This window comes from Leuresthes tenuis, unplaced genomic scaffold (assembly GCF_036924035.1).
Source record: "Leuresthes tenuis unplaced genomic scaffold, fLeuTen1.0.hap1 SCAF_8, whole genome shotgun sequence".
NCBI classification, from domain to species: domain Eukaryota; kingdom Metazoa; phylum Chordata; class Actinopteri; order Atheriniformes; family Atherinopsidae; genus Leuresthes; species Leuresthes tenuis.
In genome coordinates this window covers 21,941,644-21,959,397 of record NW_027325362.1, presented here as the reverse complement: position 1 = coordinate 21,959,397, position 17,754 = coordinate 21,941,644, and the positions used below count along the sequence as shown (strand labels likewise).

At 46.4% G+C, this 17,754-nt stretch overlaps 2 protein-coding genes across 2 annotated transcripts in view; one reads left to right on the top strand and one right to left on the bottom strand.

Annotated features, from left to right (window-relative positions):
• The window catches only part of opn3 (opsin 3), a 200,632-nt gene that overhangs the window by 78,368 nt on the left and 104,510 nt on the right, over window positions 1–17,754 (bottom strand). The window lies entirely within an intron of this gene.
• btaf1 (BTAF1 RNA polymerase II, B-TFIID transcription factor-associated) lies at window positions 861–17,036 on the top strand. Its single transcript, XM_072391422.1, has 38 exons — window positions 861–1,311; window positions 2,071–2,194; window positions 2,521–2,635; window positions 2,932–3,075; window positions 3,633–3,832; window positions 4,633–4,766; window positions 4,892–5,021; window positions 5,122–5,190; window positions 5,349–5,438; window positions 5,531–5,626; window positions 5,752–5,928; window positions 6,081–6,221; window positions 6,451–6,575; window positions 6,822–6,942; window positions 7,086–7,190; window positions 7,337–7,486; window positions 8,178–8,320; window positions 8,417–8,591; window positions 8,687–8,890; window positions 9,426–9,846; window positions 9,988–10,172; window positions 10,289–10,445; window positions 10,708–10,817; window positions 11,063–11,264; window positions 11,987–12,135; window positions 12,218–12,370; window positions 12,830–12,951; window positions 13,200–13,367; window positions 13,459–13,536; window positions 13,635–13,764; window positions 13,843–13,984; window positions 14,134–14,264; window positions 14,458–14,580; window positions 14,730–14,882; window positions 14,990–15,201; window positions 15,298–15,457; window positions 15,569–15,739; window positions 15,846–17,036. Exons 1-38 carry the CDS (start codon window positions 1,298–1,300, stop codon window positions 15,993–15,995), a joined length of 5,574 nt encoding a protein of 1,857 aa, XP_072247523.1. The 5' UTR covers window positions 861–1,297; the 3' UTR covers window positions 15,996–17,036.

Below are 17,754 nucleotides of genomic sequence, written 5' to 3'. Positions count from 1 at the left end.
CTTCTCTTTTCTTGTCTCTTTGCAACTATGAGGAAAAGCAAAGTCATACACTGATACTGTGGAAGCAAAGTGTTGTTCTGACCTTGTTCTGTTTTCTCTACGATCTCAGACATAACTGCCTTTTGGATTAATTAAAGGACCTTAATAAACTCTGACTATCCTATCAATAAAGTGTCACCGGCAGCATTTAGTCGATTTTGACAGAACAGTAATAAGCTAAATGTGAAAGTTTGTCTGCCTCAAAAGTGTTGTTTCTTGTTCAAAGGCAACAATACAACTGTCTACAACACTATCTACATGTTTTCCCAGTTTGTTAATCCTACTTAATACCTCCCAGTCATCTGAAACACTAAGCATGATTAACCTCTACTGAATGCCACTCATAATCAAACACAGTTTAATGTACATCACATCGTAACTCAAGTAATTTACTCAAGTAATACTTTATCACCCCCAAAGAAACCGAGATCAATATTTTCAGGACCATGGTCAGCTCAGAACTCAGTTGCAACGTAAACTGAAAACAAACCCCCTCAAATGCATAAATACATGTAAAATTCTGAATAAAAGGTTCAGATTTGTCAGTCTAAAAGGGTTTCACACCATGTCTCCAGTACAGACGGTAGATGGTAGTTCAAAAATTAAATCTTCCACAGCATGAAAAATTAGTTTAGGCAGTTTTGTATATTACATGGATGCATGTTTATTCAGTATAGAGCAATGTCAAGCGCAACTATGTACCTGACACGGTCAAGGAAAACTGTAAACTAGCCCTTTTTCTTTCTATTCGTTTTCTCTTTTAACATGCATTTTGATTGGATCTCCCAAATGCTTGTAGCCAATCAGCGTCCCCCTGCTATGGAGGAAAGAATAAATGCAAGATGGCTCCTCATATAAAAACAGTCTTCTGGGTCGCCCTCGTCGCGCAACAAAATAACTCTTTAATACTTATTAGGTTAAAATATTTATCCGCGAGGAGTTCTGAAGGATAAACTGAGCTATAGACTGACGGTGTTTGGTGATATTTGGTGGGAGAGGATGGCAGAGGAACCGTAGGGGCTACTTTGAAGACATGAATTGGTTGTGAGCTCGCTGTCTTCGGTAGACAGAGTTGTGGTGATCTGAAGCACACAGCCCGGCTGGGCCTCAGCTAGCTCGCCGGAGCTGCTAACTAGCTAATGACTTCGCCTGCTTTTTTTCTGGCGCATTGGAAACGTTAACCTGCATAGGAATAAATATAAGAAGTTACTGACTACATGTTGAATGTAGGACTTGGAAGTTCCTGTTACAACTGACCATGGCTGTATCAAGGTAAGCGAGCCCAGCACTGACTCTGCTCTGTATGCTCGACTTTCTTTAACAATTAGCTATCCCACTTGCTAATGCCTGCTAGCTGTAAATTGGCCGAGAATAGCGTGGCCATGGCCGACTAAGGTTAGCAAGCAAGCTTGGAGTTTGTAACGTTCCGGGGTGAGTTATTACTCCATGTGGCACATAATGGGACGTATTACTCAAACAGAAATTAAGTTTACAGCAGGAATCTTTATTTACAGTGTTGCATTTTGGTCCTCCGCAGTCCTCTGCTGATCCCCTGTAGTTAAGTACAGCTTTAGTTAATGTTTTTGAGAAGTTGTGTCAGGAAAGCGAGTTGGAACGGGCGTACTACCTGTTGGGATTGTCTTATTAAAGACAGTAAAAAAAATAATTAAAAAACTAGTTTGTGACACAGTTTTGTCAGTGCAAGCTGAAGTCCACGAACTGTGAACACGATGATAACGTCACTGTCAAAATCATCAGTTGTTTTGATTTGTACTGGACTCGTTGCTTATTTCACGTGGTTCCTTTTCCCTGCATAGCAGAGCACATTCACGTCTTAAGTATTTGTAGTTGATGCAGTTAAGCCTGGTACATCTGAAATCCTCCCCACACATGGCAAGCATCGCGAGCCACGCTACTTTCAGGCAATCGTGTCACCAAAACTGATCAAACGAATCCTCCCTGTGGTTGTTATGCACCTACAGTCGACCATATTTCTTCTGACCGTCTGTGTGTTTTGGTACCTGTTGTCAGACTCGACCGTTTGTTCATCCTGCTCGATACTGGAACAACACCGGTGACCAGAAAAGCGGCAGCCCAGCAGCTTGGAGAAGTAGTCAAACTTCACCCGCACGAACTCAATAGTCTCTTATCGAAGGTGGGTTTTTGATTAGTTGGTTTCTCAACATTCTTTTACTAGCTTCTGTAAGATATTAACTGTATCAACTTGGACATGCTTGGCTGTCCACGTGTTGAATTTTGATATATGATGGTATCACAGTATAATTCTCCAAAGCAGGTCATTGAGTTTCACAGAATTTTTAGATTTTTACTTGTTTATTTATTTTTTCATGTGGTCCTGTGGACTTCCTAAATGCTTAACAAAGGGGACAAAAAGCATAGGTTTGTGTTGGCTGTTGCATTTGCCTTCCTCCCCCGTCTTTGTTGGTACTAAACAAAATCACGTTTTTGTCAAATCATAAGGTCTTAACCTATCTACGGAGTCCCAACTGGGACACTCGAATTGCTGCGGGCCAAGCTGTGGAGGCCATCGTAAAGAATATTCCTGGGTGGAACCCAGCTCCCAGGCCTAAGGAAGGTGAGCTTTTTCGGCTGCTTTATGTTCAGTGAAGTCTGAGATTGTGTGTGATGTTTTTCCAGGTTGGTAACGCTCGTCTCGTGGAACTGAAGTTTGTAATCCGTGGCCTGCATTTAGTGGCACGAAACATTGAGAAGCGGCCGCTTTGAATATAGATTCTGTGTGTTGGTAAAACATGCAGGTTTTTGTTCCTAAATGCATAAACCTCCGCAGTTCATTGTGAATTAGGGAAAGAAGAAGAAAAAAGTATGCTTAAGGACCAAATACATGGTTCTGAGACTCTTTATTTCCCACAGAGTCTTATGAAGAGCTGTCTCCAGAGGAGTCGTCGTGCGATCGGTTGAATTTCTGCCACTTTGACATCTCCCGTCTCCTCAAACATGGAGCGTCTCTGCTGGGGTCTGCAGGGGCTGAGTTTGAGCTGCAGGATGACAAAACTGGTGTGTACTTCAACCTTAATGAGCTTTTGTAGCCCTCAGGCTATCATTTCCAGCCTGTTTATTTTGACACGAGACATAAATGCACGTCGTGCACCTTATTTTTAAGCCGTTTCCCAGAAACTTCACATTTGTTTTGCACAGTGAACTACAGTAATCAACCAGTCCCACACAAGCCGGCGTAGGCCACTGTTGTGAATTTGAATAGGGAAACCGCCACTCTTATCGTCTGACGAGCTCCTGTCAGCAAGTCATTTTCTGTATTCTGCTGGTGGTTTGTTTGTCTATTATCTGATCTTGCTTCACATTAAAGGCTCACTTTACTGTCAAAGATTTTTCAAGTTCTGCAGAGACACTGAAGCTTTTCATGTTGTTTCTATATTTATTTTCGGCTTCAGCACTTCTCTTTTTTCCCCCCACCTACCAGCACTTAGCTCCAGCATTACTCACCACTGCTCTTACACATGCACACAAAGTGTTCCTGACACCATCACAGTGTACTCTTCCACCGTTTCCTCCCACTTTCTAAACCGTCCCCGCTTCTCGTCACATTTGCTCAGGTGAGATGGACCCCAAAGAACGTCTCGCCCACCAGAGGAAGCTTCTCCAGAAGAAGCTGGGCCTGGACATGGGTGCTGCCATAGGAATGGATACGGAAGAGTTGTTCAATGACGAGGACCTAGATTATTCCTGTCAAGCAAGTGGGCTCAGAACCCAAGGAATCAAAGGCACAGCGGGCTCCAGCTCCCGCAACCATGTGGTGGGTTTCATTTCAGTGTTTGGCTCTGAGTCACCAACCCGTTTGATCGGCATGATTTTTCTTTTTCCTCCTTCTTTTTAATCTTTCAAACCGTTGAAGGAAACAAACAAGAGCTGGTCTCAGTTGTTTGATCTTAAAAATGTGCCACTGCAGCTTGTGCTATAGCAGCCTGTTGTATCTGCCAAATAAAAGAGTTGGACGCCGTCCTCCTGTGAGAAGGTGGGTTTGACACAGATCCCAGGACTGTAACTTAAGGTCATGGACTTTTGGATCTGGTTAAGTACAACTAGAGCTTAAGAAAGAGAAGAAAAGAAAAGAAAATGCAGCAACTGTTTTCCTCTGTTCCCCTCCTGGCCCTTCTGTTTTATTGTATTTTTTATTTCCCTTTTTTCTGCTTTGAACAAATTAAAAGTGGACACTGCCTTTCAAAGCAAGGGTGGGATTTTTCTTACACAATAATGTGCCACCGCAGTTTGAAAGGGACAAACATAAATGTCTATAAACTCCTGTCCAATTATATTTGGCAGTCCCATTTAGGGGAGAGAGGAAGAAAAATGAAAAAATCAACCTGAGTAAACCATAATTCCTTGCATATAACAGCCCTTCATAACATTAAAAGGACTCTTGCATGACTTGGTGGGGAGAAGATATTTGATCTGGCTGCTCTACTTAAAGGAGAATGTGCTCAGTTTTGAGACCATAGAGCAAATGAGTTTTGGATTGACGATGTGGTGCAGCTGATTGTTTTTTGTGTTCATTGGTTTAAAACGGTTTAATCAACGCGATGGTTTTGTTGTCAGACCATTCAAGCTGCTGAACTGATCGACTCGGAGTTCCGGCCAGGCATGAGCAGTCGTCAGAAGAACAAGGCCAAGAGGATGGCTAAATTAGTGGCAAAGCAAAGATCCAGAGATGTGGATACTAGTGAGAAGAGGTGGGTGTGCCTTTGTGGCAACACACAGAGTGATGTCGACACGTTTAATCCTCAGACCTAAAGCCTGACTACAGCCCTCGTTGTGAGAAAGTGACGCCTCTTTCTTTTTCTCCATTCGTCTTCAGCAACGACAGTTTTGAAGGAGAACCCGAGGAGAAACGAAGGAAAACCACCAACGTCGTTATTGACCAACCAGCAACAGAGCACAAAGTCTTAATCGACAACGTTCCAGATAATTCCAGTCTTTTAGAGGAGGTAAGGAATCAGAAAAAGGGAAACTCGATAAGTCATTGGTTTCAAGTCCGCGATCCATCGCTCGGATGCCAGTGATGGTCTCGTTGCTTTGCCTTTTTAGATGCATGAATGGCCTCTGGAGAGCTTCAGTGAGGAGCTCTGTAATGACCTCTTCAATCCGTCATGGGAGGTAAAAACAAGATGCTTCCGATTAACTTCATTATTAATTTGAGCTGATGGTGAAGTTGTTGGGCGTGAAGGTGTGAGCGGAGTTACAACCCGAATAAAAAGGCTTCTGTTTGCCAGTGGAATATAAATGTAAACTAAAAACCCTGTGACCTTTTATAGATTCGCCATGGTGCAGGCACGGGGCTTAGAGAAATCCTGAAGTCCCACGGTGCCAGCGGAGGGAAGCTGATGGGAAGCACCGCAGAGCAGGTACGTCCTAACCGTGCCGTCAGGTTTTTGGTAGCATTTTGTCGAGGGTTGAACACAAAAAGGACACCAGCTGTTCGGATGTTTTGCTTTAGATGAAGCGCCAACACCAGGAGTGGATTGAGGATCTGGTCATCCGCCTCCTCTGCGTCTTCGCTTTGGACCGCTTTGGGGATTTTGTCTCCGATGAGGTAGGGTGTCTGCACAGAGCAGCTGGCATGCAACGCGTGATCCCAGTTTATTTGGTTGACGTCATGGCGTTTCCCATCAAAGACATCCTCCAGCCTTGCGTTTACCCGGGCCTTTGTCTCGGCAGGTGGTGGCTCCCGTCAGGGAGACGTGCGCCCAGACTCTTGGCGTGGCGCTGCGCCACATGAACGAAACGGGTGTTTTCATGACGGTTGACGTTCTGTTGAAGCTGCTAAAAGAAGACCAGTGGGAGGTCCGCCACGGCGGCCTGCTGGGGATCAAGTACGCCTTGGCTGTCCGTCAGGTACTGCCTGTTCCGTGTGTGTGTGATGAGAGAAGCAGCAGCATATGCAGCGAGGAATGGAGGAACATGTGCACATTTTTTATTTGGCTGCATATGGGCTCCTCTGATCGTGTGGTCGTACATGTTGCTGACCGTCTCCTCTTGTGTCTCAGGACTTGATTGCTGTTCTACTGCCCCGGGTGCTCCCTGCGATCTCTGAAGGCTTGCAGGATTTAGATGATGATGTCAGGGCTGTGGCAGCCTCAGCCCTCATCCCTGTGGTGGAGGGCTTGGTGCAGCTTCTTCCCAGTAAGGTCAGGAGATGACTACTTCCTCTTTTGAATTAATAACCACTGCCAACGTAGCCTACACCACCACCTTCTGGCAACTCTCAGCGGCCTCATTTATTAGCAGTCTATGGAAACATGTCTGATTCGCATTTGTTTTCTGTGGTTTTTGAAAATATTTCAAGTGATTTTTGTTTTACACGCTCTGCTTGTTCTGTATGCCGTAATTTAGTTGCAAAATCTCATTGTCTCTCAGGTTCCCTTCATAGTGAACACACTGTGGGATGCTCTTTTGGACCTGGATGATCTCACCGCTTCCACCAACAGCATTATGACTCTGCTGTCCTCGCTGCTAACGTATCCACAGGTCCGACAGTGCAGGTCAGTAACTGGGTGGGGCTGACCTGCCCGTGTATTGTATTTTATATCGCTGCATTGTTACATCTAACCCATTGTTATGAGCATAACTGTCTTGTTGTATGATATTTATTATGATTTCAGTTTTGTTTAAGTTCTTTACCTTTTTAACGTAAAGTCACAAATAAGTTATCTCTCTTCTTATTTAAATGAACAGTGGTCTCGAAGGGCCTTCCTGTCTAGTTTTTTTGACTTTCTTTCTTCCTCCAGCATGCAGCAGTCGCTCACTGTCCTGGTTCCCCGCGTTTGGCCATTCTTGAGACACACTATATCATCAGTGAGGAGGGCAGCGCTGGAAACCCTGTACACACTGCTGTCCAAAGTCGATCAGGTCAACTCCCTCATTTTATCACAAAAATGTATTTGGCAAAGAATATAAGATTCGGTAAATGTAAGAAATGCTGGAAATTGCAGAGGAGTCTGTGTTTTTTGTTGCCCTCCCTAATAAATCAGATGGTTTTTTGTCTTCCTCAGAGTTGTGCAATGTGGATAAATCCCATCTTACAAGACATGCTACGGCACATCTTTCAGTCCTGCATACTGGAGAGCAACGAGGAAATCCTTGAACTGATTCAAAAGGTTTGTTGAATAACACTTCAGCTGACAGCCAGAGTTTGGAATGATTGTGCTCATTTTCATCATAGATTATGGTGTTTGTGGATATAGACTGGAAGTGGAGGGCGTTGCGGAGGATTTTCTTGTGTTGTTAATGCGTGTGTGTGCAGGTGTGGATGGAGCTGCTGTCTCAGGCCCCTCAGCAGTACGTGGTAGCAGCCAGCTGTCCGTGGATGGGCGCCTGGCTGTGTCTCATGATGCAGGCCTCTCACATTCCTATAGACGTGAACATGCTGCTGGAAGTCAAGGCCCGCTCCAAGGTTGTAAATCTTTCGATCTACATTAGAACTAAATACTTTCACTCTGGAATCGAAGCTTATCTTTTGCACGATAATTCTTTTTTTTTTTTTACCCAAATAGCTGGTGCTGTGTATGAGGGGACGCTAATATTTTCATTTGAGTCAGGACTCTAACTGTCCTGATGGCACGGCTTATCTCTTCCTCGTTGTCATAGAAATATTACAGTGACTTCAAGAAGCACTGCACTGATGCCCTTTGCTTTAGTTGCTAGGCGACAATCTACCAGTCGGCATGAGGGTAAAATAAGATAAGAACAGGGAGCTTTGTGTCCTTTTCACACATCTTATGGTGCAATGAAGACGTCTTCTTGAACCCGCTGCTGTTCGTCTTTGGTAATTCACATACCAGAAAGAAGCAGATCGGCCGATACATCAATGTGTGCCCACACATACATTAGGCTGGAGTAAGCTTAGTGACGGCAGGGCTGTTGGTTAGAGTGGCATGTTCCGCTTTGCTGGCTTGTATTTGCACTCATAGCGTGTTTCAACCACCCCTGTTCAAACCACAGTGCTGTTCACTGTAGTTTCATATGTGACACCAACGTGTAATAAGGCAAATATGAAAAGGCCTTCTGACTTTTAACAGTTATAACACAACATGACATTTTCTTTTAGATATGCTAACTGATGATTAATATCGGTAATGCAACAGGATAAGGCTGGAACAAAGGCACGTCAAGGGATCTGTCAGGTGAAGGAAACCATCCAGGAATATATAGCTGGTGCAGAGACTGTGACTGATGACCCAGTGACGAGGGACTATGTCGTGGTCCGCGCCCGACTCATGGCTGCCAAGTAAGTTTTTCTCTCAAAAACAGAGAGTTGGGGGAATACTTTTGAAGCTGCAGCACACTCTGACTGCAGTTTTTTTTTTTTTTTCCTGTAATCCAGACTGCTGGGGGCGCTGTGTCGGTGCATCTGTGACCCGCAACTCAACGCTGCATCTCAGGAGATCCGACCAGCTGAGTCTCTGGGCCAGCTGTTGCTCTTCCACCTCAACTCCAAGTCTGCCCTGCAGCGCATAGCTGTGGCACTGGTGCTTTGTGAGTGGGCTACGCTGCAGAAGGTGACGCTCGGAAAGAGTTTCCATTCGGACCAAACGAGATGTTTTTCTGAGCGGGACAGCTAGAGGCTCAATTCGGTTTGTTTTCATCCCGTCAGGACTGTCAGGTGGTGTCGTCCATGGTGCAGCCTCGTCTTCTGGCCATCCTGACGGAGCAGCTCTACTACGATGAGATCGCTATCCCCTTCACACGCATGCAGAATGAGTGCAAGCAGCTGATGGCGCTGCTGGCTGAGGCACAAATAGACCTTCAAGAGCGTCTTAATTGCAGCGTTCTCACCATCGACCAAGCCAACGACCTGGTAAATCCACACTCTGATGCGTTAGCGCTGTACACCTTCGTTTTTAAACAGACGGGCCTCTGCAAAAACATTTAAAGTGGGTACATGGAATGGCATCTCATCCTTTCCAGGGTAGTTAAATGTGCTGATATTTATGGCTTGACTCATATCTTGATGACGCCGGTATCAGGCGGTGTCACAAAAAGGCAACTTGAGCAGCTCAAGAAAAGAAATGCAGTTTGTGGTGTTTTTTTCTTTTCTTTTCTTTCCTCAAATGCTTTTATAAACTGGGTGGGTGGTTTCCAAGCTGGCTTCGTATGCTCTCTTTAGTCTCTGACTCACGCAAAACACATGTGCACATAAATTCCCGCTCCCTGCTGTTTCATAAGATTTGACAAAAGATTAAATATGTGCACTGAAGATGGTTTTCCACTCCCTTATGAGTTACGAGGAAACTTTCCAAATTGTTCTGGTGCCCATAAATGTTGGATTTCGTCACTCTGCCCAAGAAAAACTGATGCGAGTCAAACACATCTGCGCCCTGCTTGTTCTCTAGGTAACCACCATCTTTGCAGAGTCCACAGCGGGTCTCAATGTGAAGTCGAAACAGTGGCAGGCGCTGGAGAGCAAACGGCAGCAGGCTCAGTCCACGGTGGTGGAGACCAACTCGGATTGGCAGCAGCTGCATCTGCGCGTCCACATGTTCACGGCCTGCGCGGTGATCAACCTGCAAGTGCTTCCTGACAAACTCAACCCTCTGGTCAGGCCTCTGATGGAAGCTATCAAGAGGGAGGAGAACACCCTGATCCAGGGTTACGCTGCTTCGTTTATAGCCAAGCTGTTGCAGCAGTGTTCTTCCCGCTCGCCGTGCCCCAACCCCAAGATCATCAAAAACCTGTGTGCCTCAGCCTGCGTGGACTCTGCAGTCACACCTTCTTCTGCTTGCCCTGTGCCCCCAGCACAAGAGGATGCCAAAGGTAAGAGTTTTACAGTAGTTTATTAGGAGGATTGTATAGTTTGCTCCACATCAAGGCCTCTAAAACATTAAATCCTTTGTCAGCGAGGACAAAAATACTTTGTTAAAATGTCCCTACTTATCCCATCTTACATTCTGTCAGGGGGTGGGTTGGAGAAAGATGGCATGCATCATGTGGTCAACAAAACCCACGGCATCATCACCCTGTACCGTCACCAAAGAGCTGCGTTTGCCATCACCAGTAAGAGGGGACCCGCCCCGAAAGCTCCAAAGAACCACACAACAGAGCTTCCTCCTGGCAGCACTGTTGGGACTGATAATGATGAGGTGCAAAAGGCCCGCTGGAGCCTACATTCCCGTCATTTAGCCCATATCAGCATCAGGTTGTGCGTCCAGTTTGCATGTTTTATTTGGTTTTTCTTTTTTCTTCTGACCCTCTCAAGAGCAAGAAGCCATTTCTCATTCAAAGACGAGGCGCCGATTTCTGCCTGACAACCGTCGCCAGGCACTTTGGTTCAGACCTCACCCAGCGCCTGCCGTACCTGTGGGAGAACACAGTGGGACCTTTGAGGACGGTGGCGGCAGAAGACCGGACCATGGGTACGTTTTGAGTATTTGATACGTACCGAACAGCAGTTTCGTTGCCTATTGTTTCACAATATAGCAATTAGTGTTGCATTGATTCTAGTTTGTGTGAAACTACTCAAGAACCAAGAAATTGCAGAGTTTATCATAAAATCTTGGATCATCTGTAGCTTTTGCCTCATTGTGTACATTGGTATGAGTTTAAGTGGCTTCCCCCCCCCCACTTAGACGGTCCTCGCATGTCTTAATCACGGCGTGTGTCTCTTGTGTGTTTTAGATAGGCAGGCCCAGCTGGAGAGGGGAGATGGTGCCGCTCAGGATTTGGTCAACTCTCTGCAAGTATTGGAGGTCATAGCTGGAGCTATGGCTGCTGAGCTCAGACCTTTGGTAAGACCGCTGATCCACCAGGACTGCTCTTTGTCGCACTCATGGCAGGTTAAGAGTGTAATTGCATCAAATCCAGATCTCACAGTTAAACACGGTCTTTTTGACCCACTCAATCAAGTTACCGGTGTAATGGAACAGGATTTATCAGTTCAGGAGTTACTCACTCTAAAAGGCTTCTCACAGCAACTTTTTGGCTTTTGAAAAATGACTGAACTCCTGTCTTGTGTGTTTCCACCCCCCCCCAGCTATTGGAGCATCTACCTCATCTGTTCACCTGCCTGCAGCACCCATACACAGCGGTGCGACATATGGCAGCGCGCTGCGTGGGTGTGCTCAGTAAGATCGCCACACTGGAGACGATGAACAGTTTCCTCGAGTGTGTTCTCCCCTGGTTAGCTGCTATTGATGACTGCACCAAACAGGAGGGTGCCATCGAGGCTTTAGCCTGTATCCTTCACTGACGCCTTTTAAGTTACAAGAGATTTAACTTATTTAATGAAAAAAGGCAGCAACGCGTCTTTAAGTTGGGACAGGGCCACGTTTTTTACCATGGTGTGGCATTGCCTCCTCAGTCTGTAAAAGCTGTGGAACTGAGGAGACCAGAGGACTGTTGTCCCAGGATTCACAGTCCTGGGTCGTTTTGATGAAAAGTCCCGACTGCAGGCCGGCCAGTCCAGCACTGAGAGCTTTAAACCTACATTTGTGAATGGAACGATGAACCGTGTTCGCAGATCAGGACTTCTGGAAGTGTTCCTGGGCTCATGAAGGGATTTCCAGGACAGAATCGGTCCTGTTTATGCTGCCGTGCCGTCTGAGGATGGACACATGTCTCCAGACTGCTCAGCCCTCTGCTCTGTTTTTACCTCTAAGACGAAGATGCTCTTCTTTTAAAGAAGGGTTTTAATGCCCGGTCACGTGACTGACCTGCTTCTAATTAACCTAATTAGTTGCAACATGTTCCTCCAGCTGTTTTTTTTCCATGCTTTACTTTGTGTGACGTGCTGCTGCTTCAAATTCAAAATGAGTGAATATTTTTCAGAGTTCTTTTTTTTTTTTTTTTTTTTTTTTTTGCATTCTGTCTTTATGTACACTTACACAACGTCCCAGTGAGCACCGTGGTGTCTGCTGTTATTTCTGTACATTACTGTCCTTGACCGGCATCGCTCCAGGTGTCATGGAACAGCTGGATGTTGACATCGTGCCCTACATCGTGCTGCTGGTGGTGCCGGTACTGGGACGGATGAGCGATCCCAGTGATAGCATTCGCTTCATGGCCACCCAGTGCTTTGCTACGCTGATCCGCCTGCTGCCACTAGAGGTTTGAGCACTCAGACCGTAGAGATTTATTCTTATTCGCCGTTTCGATTCTGATGATGGCGTTCATTTCTCCCTTTCCACAGGCGGGCATACCAGACCCTCCCGCTATGTCTGCCGACCTGATTCGCCAGAAAGCCAGAGAGCGCAACTTTCTGGAGCAGCTGTTAGATGGCAGGAAGTTGGAGAACTATAAGATTCCTGTGCCGATAAAAGCTGAGCTCAGGAAGTACCAGCAGGTGTGTGTGTGTGTGTGTCACACATGGAGAATGGCCCACCCGTTGACCCGTTACACATTCAATCCACCTCTGGATCATTTCGATGCTTTAGTGCCTGTGCTGACACCACAAGTGTGATCGTTCTCCTGCTAGACTCAGGAAAGGGAAATGCAGCAATTCAGCAGCGCATACGACAGAGATGCTGACCACAAATAGTGCTTCTGACTTTTTACATTAAAAGCAGTCAAGTGGTGATGGGGCGGGGGGGGCACAGCGCACGCACTGCTTCCTCTTAGTGATGGTGTGTGCTGGCAGCTCTGCAGTAACCAGCCATCCATCTCTTTAATAGAGCTGTGCAGCTGTCCTGTTTCATGTGCTGCTGCTGTGCAGTTACAGACGTAGGAGCCCTTCGAAACCAAACTTTCTCAGTCTGAGGGCCATTTTTAAGGATTTGCTTCATAAATCCGTCTCCTCTTGCAGGACGGAGTGAACTGGCTGTCATTCCTGAACAAATACAAGCTGCACGGGATCCTGTGCGACGACATGGGCCTCGGTAAAACACTGCAGTCCATCTGTATTCTGGCAGGAGATCACTACCTCAGGTACCGAACGGCACTTCTGAGCTCCACGGTCCCAGCACGCTGACTCACCTCATTCTTTCCCTTTACTCTATGCTGAGTTCCACCCATTGTTCCATTCACTTCACTTCTGATGTTACCCTCTAGATAGGACTTTTCCCAGTAGATATGATCCTTTTAGCTGAGAGAATGTTGAAAATGTGCTGATATATGAGCAGGAAGAAACTTTCAGCAGTATCGGGTTTGAAGCTTGCTGTGTGTGTGTGATTCAGGGCACAGGAATATGCCAAGACCAAGCATGCGGACTGCAGCCCCCTGCCCTCTCTGGTGGTGTGCCCCCCCACACTCACCGGCCATTGGGTGGACGAAGTGGGAAAGTTCTGCTCCAGAGAGTACCTGAACCCGCTGCACTACACCGGGCCTCCCACAGAGCGGCTGCGGTAAGGATCGGGCGGTCGGGGGATGCTCCATGCTGGTCTTTCTAAGCTGAATACGATGCTTAGATCGTTAACCGTGGACTTACTTTTCCAGGTTGCAACACCAAGTGAAAAAACACAATCTTGTAGTAGCCTCTTACGATGTTGTACGGAACGACATCGACTTTTTTAGGTGAGTATTCCCCCCCCATCTGTCTCTTTTTGGTGGGTTTTTTTGATGTTGGAATCCTTTTTCGATGACCCTTTTCTCTTTTTGTTCAAAACTTTCAGAAATATAAGATTTAATTACTGTATCCTCGATGAGGGTCACGTTATCAAGAACGGGAAAACCAAACTCTCCAAAGCCATTAAACAATTAGCTGCTAACTTCCGCGTCATCTTATCCGGAACGCCCATTCAGGTGAGGCGCACGGAGATCCGGCTGCTTTGCTCTTTGCGATGGCTTCAGAGCGTTGATGTTTTTGCTCTCTGCCCTCAGAACAATGTGCTGGAGCTCTGGTCATTGTTCGACTTCCTCATGCCGGGCTTCCTTGGAACAGAGCGGCAGTTTGCCGCTCGCTACGGGAAGCCGATCCTGGCCAGCCGAGATGCCAAAAGCTCCTCGCGGGAGCAGGAGGCAGGTACGTCCGCTCTTTGGCAGTCTTGAATAACACTGCAGATGTCGCAGCGTTTGACTTTTCGAACTGAAAAGGATGTTTTTCTGACTTTCAGTGTAATTTTTTTTGCAAATGAGATGTGAACAGTGAAAGTATGGGTTCCTCCCTGTCAGGTGTGCTGGCGATGGAAGCTCTCCATCGACAGGTGTTACCCTTCCTTCTGAGGAGGATGAAGGAGGATGTCCTCCAGGACCTTCCTCCTAAGATAATTCAGGACTATTACTGCAGCCTGAGCCCTCTGCAGGTACCTTTGGCCCCTCCGGTGACTCTGTTTTAACTTGGGAGATGGGAAGATATTGCAGCTTTAGCCAGTGCCTCGGTTTTTTCATTTTTCTCACCGGTGGCCAAAACTATCGAAGCTATTAAACCCTTTAAATGTTATTCTACGGGTACTGTAACTGGTGTGATAACCTGCTATGTTTTCTTATTACTCTCAGGTTCAGCTATATGAAGACTTTGCGAAGTCTAGAGCCAAAGCCAGCGTGGAGGACAGCATCTCCATGGCCTCGGCTGAGGAAGAGGAAAAGCCCAAACTGAAGGCCACAGGCCACGTCTTCCAGGTACAGACTCTCCCCTCCCTCCTGTGGAGTGTGGGATGGGTGTGGTTTATTGACGATAAACACTGGTTGTTGGATCAGTTTTATATTTTTTTATGTATGTATAACTATATCCTCGTCTTTTCATCCTAACATTACGTCCGTTCTTTCAGGCGCTGCAGTACCTGCGTAAGCTGTGCAATCACCCGAGTCTGGTCTTGACGGCGCAGCATCCAGAGTTCAAACGCGTGGCCGAGCAGCTGGCCAGTCAGAACTCCAACCTGCGCGACATTCAGCACGCGCCCAAACTCTCCGCTCTCAAACAGGTAATCAGCCGTCTGACGACATAAAGCACGTTCACCAGCGGCTGCTGTCCAATAGGAGCGCTGTTTTTTCTTCTTTACGTGATAAATATTTCACTCCGTGTTCCCAGCTGCTGTTGGATTGTGGCCTCGGGGGTGGTGGGGGATCAGAGGGGGGCACCGAGGCAGTGGTGGCCCAGCACCGTGTGCTGATTTTCTGTCAGCTGAAGAGTATGCTGGATATTGTGGAGCAAGACCTGCTCAAACCCAAACTGCCCACAGTTACCTACCTGAGGCTGGACGGCAGCGTCCCGGCTGGCCAGCGCCACGCCATCGTTTCCCGGTCAGTTGACTTCTTTTCCTCTGCAAAGTTTTTAATCGGTTGCCGTGTCGTGTGAGACTAATGCTCTCGTGTTTAACGTGTTTAATGCTCTCTCAGGTTTAACAACGATCCCTCCATTGATGTGCTGCTGCTGACCACCCATGTCGGTGGTCTGGGTTTGAACCTCACAGGCGCAGATACTGTGGTGTTTGTAGAACATGACTGGAACCCCATGAGGGACCTGCAGGCCATGGATCGTGCTCATAGGATTGGACAGGTGCTGTGCTAGGATAGATTTAGTTTTTTAAGCTGCACTGTGACATTAAAACCAAGCCAGCAGGCCTTAGATTATGTGAGGTATGCATTTAAACCTTTGTCTGTCTTGTAGAAACGCGTGGTGAACGTGTACAGGCTCATCACTCGAGGCACGCTGGAGGAGAAGATCATGGGACTGCAGAAATTCAAGATGAGCATCGCCAACACCATCATCAACCAGGAGAACACCAGCCTGCAGAGCATGGGCACAGACCAGCTCCTCAACCTCTTCACTCTGGACAAGGTGAGACTGGACAGAGCAGGAAAACAACGTTCCCACCTTTTAATGCCTGTTCTGGTGCCATACCTGTGCATTTTGGGCTGAACTTCCTTTTTTTTAAATGTTTCAGGACAATAAGTGTGACAGAGGTGAGCATTCGTCATCAACACCAGGGAAGTCCTCCATGAAATCTGTGCTGGACAACCTGGGAGAGTTGTGGGACCAGCAGCAGTACGACACAGAATACAACCTGGACAGCTTCATGCACTCCCTGCAGTAGCGTACGACCCACCCCCGGCAGTCTGGTGGCCAAGCAGGACCTGGTCGCAGCCTGAGAAGACTCTCATACACTCACACAGGATGACAGTTACAGTATGTGTCCCACAGCAATATTTCAAACACAGCCACAGTGAGAACTGGTAGTACGTTTTATTGCTCTCAAAGCGAAAGGTTTCCAGAAAAGATGTTGGAACATATTCCTTTTTTTTTTTCTTTTTGAAGTTTGTCAGACATCCTGTGATTTAATGTTGAGTAAACCACCTTCAACACACCCTTTGCAAAACCACTGAGAGAATGGAACAGTTGGATCTATCGCCAGCAGCAAACACCTTCGGTGTTTTACTCCACCTTCAGTAGTGAGCAGCAGCTTCACCAGAGTGTGGTGGTGTCTCTCTCCCCTCTCAAGCACACGTATCCTTATCAGAGCCATCATTTCCAGTTCCAGCACCACAGCCTTCGTTGCACATCACATTGCCAGAGTAGACAGTGTTAACTGTGTCAGACATGATAACGCAGTTGGATCTCCCTCAAACCCCCCCCCCCCCCCTCCTGTCACAAAGTCTTAAAAGCACTTGCTGTAACCAGCCACACCTGTCAGCGCCTCTCTGATGGATCCATGTTATTGTACGACAAAGGGAAACTGGGTGAGAGTGACAACAAGCCATAGGATGTCATCACTGGACTGGCCTTTTTATAGCACCGCTGAGCTGTTTGTGCTCCAACAAGATGGCGCCCATTCTCAGCCTGCTGCTTAAGGAGAATCTGCTCCTGTAACCTGTGGCCATCGACAGGCTGTGGTGGGGAGGCAAAGCTGCGTCCACCTCTTCCACATCTGGTGTCAAAATCACCCGGTGAAAGCACTGCACTTGAAGCATAGTTACAGAGACTGAACTTTTTCTTTGAGGGGGGGAGGGGGAGCTGAGACTGGTACCCGAAACTTGTCACAAGTATTTTAAAAAAAAGACTTGTACATATTTTCTGCAATTGCCGTTTTTTTTTGTTTATGAACGTGGAATTGTAATAAATTCTACAAAAATTTGAACTACTTTATGCTTTTGTCTTTTTAACTGTTAAGACCAGTAGGTGGTGTCGTTATACATCATAAAACCATAACTCCCAGTGAGTGGATGTGAACATGGCCATGTTGGTGTTTTATTGCAGCAACACCATTCTAAGGAATACACTAAAAATGCACAAACACTGAACATGAGGATGCAACTTTTTCACTCTATGGAGCACTTCGGGGAGGTGTCCATAGCAACCGTATCAACAAAAACTACTAAAAGGACCGTATGACTGTTTTTCTTAACCCCACAATGTGAAATTTTAAATTGATGGTGTGAATTTAAGTACTTTGATTCTAGTTTTGCTGTGAGAGTACATAAATGACTGGACATAAATTTTAGAGTGAAATTGTAATTTTTGGCCAAAGTGGACAAATGATGGTTATCAGGAGAGAAATGCAAGTCAGATCTGGATGTTAAGTTGTAGACGGAGGGGAAACGGCGTCATGCAAGACGCCATAAGGTTTCACCGCATTAAACGACTACTTTTAAATAAGGTTTCGCCGATCAAGTCCGTTATCCTTTGAAAGTTTGAGTCAGCGGTCTCAAAATCTTTGTGGCGTTGATGTTAATTCAACGTTCAAGTCACGAAATTTAAAATAAATGTCAGTTAAAGATGGGGGGGGGGGGAAAAAAAAGGAAAATAATCACATTTCAAAAGTATCGGGATGTTTGTGGAGAGTAATAAAAGGATTT

Excerpts from the sequence above, each read along its gene's own strand:
- btaf1 (XM_072391422.1), top strand. Across the intron at positions 7,487-8,177 it reads AAGTCAAGGCCCGCTCCAAG|GATAAGGCTGGAACAAAGGC; the intron begins GTTGTAAATCTT and ends GTAATGCAACAG. Across the intron at positions 15,740-15,845 it reads ACCTCTTCACTCTGGACAAG|GACAATAAGTGTGACAGAGG; the intron begins GTGAGACTGGAC and ends TAAATGTTTCAG.